Source organism: Athene cunicularia (genome assembly GCF_003259725.1).
Source record: "Athene cunicularia isolate RWA chromosome 4 unlocalized genomic scaffold, athCun1 chr4_part1, whole genome shotgun sequence".
Classification (NCBI taxonomy): domain Eukaryota; kingdom Metazoa; phylum Chordata; class Aves; order Strigiformes; family Strigidae; genus Athene; species Athene cunicularia.
The window spans coordinates 2,415,177-2,423,033 of record NW_020799098.1 but is presented as its reverse complement, the minus strand read 5'-3'; the positions used below and the strand labels follow the sequence as shown (position 1 = coordinate 2,423,033).

The 7,857-nt window shown below is 53.7% G+C and overlaps 1 protein-coding gene across 2 annotated transcripts in view; it reads right to left on the bottom strand.

Moving 5' to 3' along the window:
- Positions 1-1,269: 1,269 nt before the first annotated feature.
- The window catches only part of UBOX5 (U-box domain containing 5), a 16,065-nt gene continuing 9,477 nt past the window's right edge, over positions 1,270-7,857 (bottom strand). Inside the window, exons 4-5 of one of the 2 annotated variants that reach the window (XM_026846769.1) lie at positions 7,478-7,639; positions 1,270-2,207 (exon numbers count right to left, since the gene is read on the bottom strand). In XM_026846769.1, coding sequence (XP_026702570.1) covers positions 1,996-2,207; positions 7,478-7,639 — 374 coding nt within the window. In that variant the 3' untranslated portion in view covers positions 1,270-1,995. Of the gene's footprint in view, positions 2,208-6,576; positions 7,154-7,477; positions 7,640-7,857 lie in introns of those variants that run through there. The other variant, XM_026846770.1, reaches the window with a different exon arrangement.

The window sequence follows — 7,857 nt, the reverse complement described above, 5'->3', positions numbered from 1 at the left end:
GGGGGGGGGGGGGGGGTGTGTCAGTGCCCCACTTGTTTGCCAGGGGAGCACTCAGGAGGACTGGAGGACTCACACCCCGCTGGGTCCTTCCCCGAGCAATGAGAGGTGGGCGCAGAGGGACGCTCACCCCTTGGCCCGCCCTCCAGCAGCAAAAGGGGAGACACGGGTCGAAACTCGCCACCAAAGGGTCCTCCAGGGTCGAGGAGGAGGAGAAATTGGGATGCGAAACCTGATACAAGGTGGAGATGAGCCCTCAGGTTCCTCCAGAGAGAACTCGCCTTCAGCCCCAGCAAGATGGCTCCCAGCCTGAACCGCCGCCCACCCGCAGGATTATCACGAGAAACTTTTGGGCAAGGAGCAGCTTTGGGCTGGAGGCGACAGGGCTGCGTTAGTGCCAGGGAAGAAGGAGCCGTCTGCAGGGATGGGGAGCTCCTGCGGCAGCGATGGCTGCCCGGAGATCTGGGGCGGAGGAGGTGTGAGAGCTGAATCACATCGGGATGCTTCACTGCAACCACCACGACACCGCAGGATGCAGAGGATTTTTTGCTGCCTCTGAACTGTGGGAATTTTTAAGCTTTTTTTTTTTTGCCTATTTTCTAACAGTTTATTACTTAAAGATGGGGGACTTCCTTTTCTTGCTACAAATGGAGATGGATTATCAACTCCCACTGACGCAGACAAAGAGCAAGGTAAGTTTGGTGCCAACACACAGTTGCGTTTCAGTTGCTTGATGAGACTATTTCCCTTGACCAGAAAGCCACGAACATTATGGGTTGCTCAGCAAGTAGGTGCATTTTAAGAGAGAATAAAGGCATTACACGCAAAGGTGAGTTGAGTCAGCTGGAGGCTCGTTACCCCAGAGAAACTGGCACAGAACATCAGCGAGTAACGTCTGCTCCGCGGAGGGAAATTACCAATTAAGAGGCAACAGCGGGGGGTTATACAGGTGACAAAACCCTCTGCTGTCACCTCACCCTCCGCACATCCACACGCTGGAGACAGAATGTATCCGAGTGATTTTCCTCCTGTTTTTTTCCTGAACAGCTCTTTGAAGACCAGACCTCCTCGGGTTTAGGGATTTGAATCTCAACCCTGTGACGGTCACAGAATCACAGACTCACAGAATTCCACCCAGCCGCTGCGATAACGCCTCTGAAACCCACGGGTCTGCCGATCCTTTGTGTCAACTTAAGCTTTTTCCAGCCCGTTTATTCAGTATTCTGCAAAGAGATTCACTCCACGGAATCATTAAGACACACAATGAGACCAATTACGAGTCAGAAAGAGAACCCTGACTTTAAACATCATTTTATTAAGGCTTAAATGTCTATCAGCCAGACGGGAGCTGGTCCAGTCACACGACATCAACCGAGAGTGACGTTTGGTGTAATGCGATGGCTTTTCTACACGAGTTCGTGCGAGCAGGATGAGATCGCTGCCGGTTACTCACGCATTAACCACGGCCTCTCTTCGTGACTTGCTGGACTCCAGGGTGAAGGACGTGCTCCCGCAGGGAGGAGGGGAGTGAGGCGGGGAAGGGGAGAGGTCAGGTAGCTCGCATGTTGTCAATCACAAGGATTTCGCCTGGTCCACGACCGAACGGCTGCTTGTCAAATATGTATAAATGGTTTTAACTCACGGGGAAGCTAAACTCACAGTCCAAAAGGCACCTATGCTAAACCACTGAGCCACTGGGATGGTGGTAAGAGGGCGGGTGCGACAGGTGGAAATCAGTTCTGTATAAATACATGTTCCTTGTTAAAGAAGCTATGGCTTTTATTATCCTCAGATCGCTTTGCTCTGGCGTGATGCTCTAACCCCCCACCCCCCACTACTCTGTAAGCACAAGAAGACCCAAGTCCTCTCCGCCATCGTGGGCGCTCCTCTTGGCAAGCTCTCCGGAGGCCTTCGTCCTCCTACGGATTGAGGCGGACCCAGGGAACAGCAGCAGCCCCTTGTTCTCGTCCTTGCGGCGAGGCGGCGGCAGGCGCTGCCTCAGAAGTGCACCCTCCTGACGTCCTGGGTGGCTGCCGGCCTTTTACAACTCCCGCACGGTATCGACGACAGGGACTTCTGCTTCTCGGCCAAGCACGGGCGACACACCAGGTGGCCGCAGGGAAGCTGGTAAACAGGCTCCGTTTTGAAGTAAGAAGAGAAGGCTTTGCCGCAGGAAGCGCATCCTTGGGTCTGGCTGCTCCTGCCGTGCTCTGCAAAGGTGACAGGAGAAGCGGCTCGGGGCGGTGGGGGGACAAGGCCAGGCTGTGCCACCCCTCACGTGCCCGATCCTACGAGCCAAGGGCCCCGTTTTTTGTGGGCGTACGGTGCTCGTGGCTCAGGCCCGCGGCCCCTTTTCTCTGTCACTACCATAAAGAAAGGGAAGGGCCTGGCTTCTGGGGCAGGCTGTGCTCAGAGCGGGCTGCATCACGTCAGCGTTTGCACCATCAGGCTTTTAATTGAGGACAGATGACTGGAAAGGGCTTTTCACTTTTGCCGAGATTAAATCAGCCTCCCTTCCGCTTTTCCTGCGCTCGGATTAAAACCACCGATTCCCGAGCGAAAAGCTTTAGGTATCATTTTGCATTCCTGTCACACACCACCAGGGGCTACTCAGTCAACTCTTAAACAGCAGCAATTTTAAAGGGGACAGGAAAAAGCTTAATGGCTTAACGTCTCTGCAACAGCAAAAGCTATTCTGAGTGAGAGAGAGAGAGACACCAGGAGCTGCACAGCCCCGGCCTGTTCTCAGGGTCACTTGGTCCCTCTGAACCCTCTTCTCTGCCACGAGCAGGCAGATCCTCGCTCAGGAGAATCACAGAATCCTCTCGGTTGGAAAAGCCCTTGCAGCTCCTCCAGCCCCACCATGACCCTCCCCCTGACCGTTCCCAACTCCCCCAGATCCCTCAGCGCTGGCTCAGCCCGACTCTTCAACCCCTCCAGGGATCCCGGGGACTCCCCCCTGCCCTGGGCAGCCCATTCCAACGCCCAACAGCCCCTTCTGCACAGAAATCCTTCCTCAGAGCCAGCCTGACCCTGCCCTGGGCAGCTTGAGGCCATTCCCTCGGGGCCTGGCGCTGGCTCCTTGGCTCCAGAGACTCATCCCCCCTCTCTGCCCCCTCCTGGCAGGGAGTTGCCGAGGGCCAGGAGGTCTCCCCTCAGCCTCCTCTGCTCCAGACTGAACCCCCCCAGTTCCCCCAGCCGCTCCCCAGCAGACCTGTGCTCCAGACCCTGCCCCAGCTCCGTTGCCCTTCTCTGGCCACGCTCGAGTCACTCAATGGCCTTTTTGGGGTGAGGGGCCCAACACTGAACACAGGGGAAGAGGAGCTGGCCAACAGTTTGGGCATCAGCCTGAGGAGGGATATATGATGGTTCAATGCTTTGTTGCACCCCAAAGAAATAATTTTGGGAATGCGGACGCAGCTAGATTAGCATCAGGTGGGCTGAAAAAGGCGAGGACCCAACAGCCTGGCCTATATATATATGCAAACCTGATGGGATTCTGGGCACACACATGGCTGCTCGGCCTGTGACACTGCCACTGATATCTGTTCCTGTTAAGGGTCAGCATGCGACGTGGTGTTTGCCCTATTTACACCTCTCCAGCTGCATCTCCACACCAGACTCATTCCCCATCCATGTGGCAACTCCCGTGCAGCCAATGGGCAACATTTAAGCCACTGAGCCCAAATTTCAGAGCTCTGGCAACAGCCAAAGCCTCGATGCAGGGCGAGCTCTGAGTCTGAACTAACGTGGTGCAGGCTGGGTTGAGCCCTATGTCCCAGCACAACCCATCCAGGACGGTCCTTGGGCAGCGCAGACAAGCGACAGCCAATGCTGGCAAATCACAGGATCATGCTCAAGCCTGCTCTGACTGTGGACGTGGACAACACACCCCACTTTCTCAGTGTCAGCAAGGTCTAACCTGCCTTACTGAGAGAATAAATCATTAAAACTGCTGAGATAAAAAAGCAGTTCAGGATTGCTAAGTAAAGCTTGCTGGGAGACAATATAATATTTTTGTATTGAATATATAATATTCTGGGGTCTGAAGAGGCATAGAAAGATGCTGCGCCACAGCGTAACCCTCTCTGTTAACCCAGTCCAGTTCTCCTCTCCTCTCTCGCTCCCAATGCTGAACCACAGGTGCTTGTGGCTTACCAAGGAGGGTGCCCACGCTCCAGGAACTGCTGCAGCCTCCCTCGCTCTGTGCCTGCTGCTGGCTTTTCATCAGCTTGGCCGTAAACGAGGGCATCGAGCTGAGCGCCGAGTTCAAGGCAGTGTCCAAACTCTCCGACAGTTTTTGTTCGTGAGAGACCGGATCTGCAAAGAAAAGCACAAGCTCAAGAAGAGGATGACAGGAAAAACAATACCCAACAGAAATGCTGCTTTGCCTCTGAGCCTTTAGGACAACATTCAGGATTTTAGGGGGTTTTTGTCCCCTTGACAGGTCTCTTTTTCCCCACTGAGGTGCCAGGAGATGGGGGTACAGTGCCTCATCTTCTTTGGGTCCTAAAGATGAAAAGTCCTAGGGATTACTGTCAGACGTGCACGTCATGCCCCAGTGCCAATGAACATTCAGGTGCTGGCTTGTATCTGCAGGTTTGAAAAAGGGCAAAATGCCAAATAATCCAGAAAATCCTCTTCTCTCCCTCAGCCCACTCCACTCAGAGTCCCAGCCCAGTGCTCCCAAGCTTGTGTTGTGCAGGTAACTGGGAACATTTAAGCCCCTAAGAAAATCTGGGGACTTTTTTCCCCTGTGTCCCAGTTCTGAGTCAAGGGATGAAGCCAAAGGCACAGGGTAGGACCCCTCCCTGCAGCATTTTGTCCTGTGTGATACCGAAGGCGTTAATTAAGACTATGCATTAAGAGAATGTTGTCTGCATCACTAATTCTGTTAAATCCATCTCCCAGAGGAAGACCTTTGAATTAGTGCTGCACATTTGCTACAGCAATCAAGGCTGATGAAATACTGAAGCATGAGCTCCCCGGGCTGAACACTGTGCTTTTATTTACGTACGGACACGGCTCCCCCAGGAGCTCCAGGACCCTGCAGGGCAGTCCCTGCTCCGGGGGGCAGGGGGCACATCCCCAGCGGGAGCTGTTACACGCTTCCGCAATAAAACTTACTAATGAGTCCTCCCAAAACATGGAATGAGCTCTAGACTGAGAGACCAGAGTGGAAATGTGCAGTCTGACTTCTTCCTCCTCTTTCCAGTACCACCAAACAGTAATTATTTTCAGTCGTCTTTAAAGAATTTGTTTAAAATCAAACAACCACCTAAGCCGTTTCCTCAAAACTATTTTTGGGCAATTTTGGGAGAAAGGTGAAGGGAGCGACAGGTACCAGCAGGCGTTAGCAGCAGTCAGAAGCTGCGGGCCATCTCTTCGTATGTTACAGACACAAGAAAACTCGACTTACCTGCCTAGAGAGCCCTTAGGTGGCTAGCAGATACCCACGTGGCGTGTATTTATACCGTCCTACTCAAACCAGGCTGTTTGCAACAGCCTCACACACGGCTGCTCTCTTCAAGCTCATCTAAATCTAAATAAAGATTGCTAAAGACGTCTCTTTCCCAGTTCCCAGCTTAAATTTACCTTCCTCCTCCGGGGGGATTATTACCTAAAGCAGTAACTCGGTTTAACGATACCCGAGCGAAGATATAAGTGTTGCTGTGTGCACTACAGTTATATCCACAGAACGGCTGCGCTGCCAGCAACTCCGATGCGTTTCAGGAATTCCTGTGCCAACAAGGGAGAAAGCAATCATGGCAAAATACACGCAGATTTGGGCAAAAGAGGCACGAGGAGCCTGCGAGCCACGCTCTTCTCCACAGACTGGAGGCTGAAGGTACTAGTCATTAGAGAACAAACAACAAAGAGCAATCGTTTTGGGGAGGGAGGTGTGAATCTCCTTGGTATTTAAACACAGATCACCTCTGCTTTCTAAAGACCAACGGCTCCTCACCACTCCTGCCCACTCCAGCACGTGAATGCTGCTGGACCTACAGAATATCCCACCCTCCTGCTCCTGGCGCTCGGTGGATCCCAAGGTCTGTCTGCGCTGCCCGGACAGGAGCTGTGGCACGGCTGGGGACCGACGTGGGGGAAAGCACTCAGCTTTTCAGGGAATTTCACAGAATCATCATCCGGGTTGGAAAAGCCCTCGCAGCTCCTCCAGTCCAACCATGAACCTCCCCCTGACCGTTCCCAACTGCCCCAGATCCCTCAGCGCTGGCTCAGCCCGACTCTTCAACCCCTCCAGGGATCCCGGGGACTCCCCCCTGCCCTGGGCAGCCCATTCCAACGCCCAACAGCCCCTTCTGCACAGAAATCCTTCCCCAGAGCCAGCCTGACCCTGCCCTGGGCAGCTTGAGGCCATTCCCTCGGGGCCTGGCGCTGGGGCCTTGGCTCCAGAGACTCATCCCCCCTCTCTGCCCCCTCCTGGCAGGGAGTTGCCGAGGGCCAGGAGGTCTCCCCTCAGCCTCCTCTGCTCCAGACTGAACCCCCCCAGTTCCCCCAGCCGCTCCCCAGCAGACCTGTGCTCCAGACCCTGCCCCAGCTCCGTTGCCCTTCTCTGGCCACGCTCGAGTCACTCAATGGCCTTTTTGGGGTGAGGGGCCCAACACTGAACACAGGGGAAGAGGAGCTGGCCAACAGTTTGGGCATCAGCCTGAGGAGGGATATATGATGGTTCAATGCTTTGTTGCACCCCAAAGAAATAATTTTGGGAATGCGGACGCAGCTAGATTAGCATCAGGTGGGCTGAAAAAGGCGAGGACCCAACAGCCTGGCCTATATATATATGCAAACCTGATGGGATTCTGGGCACACACATGGCTGCTCGGCCTGTGACACTGCCACTGATATCTGTTCCTGTTAAGGGTCAGCATGCGACGTGGTGTTTGCCCTATTTACACCTCTCCAGCTGCATCTCCACACCAGACTCATTCCCCATCCATGTGGCAACTCCCGTGCAGCCAATGGGCAACATTTAAGCCACTGAGCCCAAATTTCAGAGCTCTGGCAACAGCCAAAGCCTCGATGCAGGGCGAGCTCTGAGTCTGAACTAACGTGGTGCAGGCTGGGTTGAGCCCTATGTCCCAGCACAACCCATCCAGGACGGTCCTTGGGCAGCGCAGACAAGCGACAGCCAATGCTGGCAAATCACAGGATCATGCTCAAGCCTGCTCTGACTGTGGACGTGGACAACACACCCCACTTTCTCAGGGTCAGCAAGGTCTAACCTGCCTTACTGAGAGAATAAATCATTAAAACTGCTGAGATAAAAAAGCAGTTCAGGATTGCTAAGTAAAGCTTGCTGGGAGACAATATAATATTTTTGTATTGAATATATAATATTCTGGGGTCTGAAGAGGCATAGAAAGATGCTGCGCCACAGCGTAACCCTCTCTGTTAACCCAGTCCAGTTCTCCTCTCCTCTCTCGCTCCCAATGCTGAACCACAGGTGCTTGTGGCTTACCAAGGAGGGTGCCCACGCTCCAGGAACTGCTGCAGCCTCCCTCGCTCTGTGCCTGCTGCTGGCTTTTCATCAGCTTGGCCGTAAACGAGGGCATCGAGCTGAGCGCCGAGTTCAAGGCAGTGTCCAAACTCTCCGACAGTTTTTGTTCGTGAGAGACCGGATCTGCAAAGAAAAGCACAAGCTCAAGAAGAGGATGACAGGAAAAACAATACCCAACAGAAATGCTGCTTTGCCTCTGAGCCTTTAGGACAACATTCAGGATTTTAGGGGGTTTTTGTCCCCTTGACAGGTCTCTTTTTCCCCACTGAGGTGCCAGGAGATGGGGGTACAGTGCCTCATCTTCTTTGGGTCCTAAAGATGAAAAGTCCTAGGGATTACTG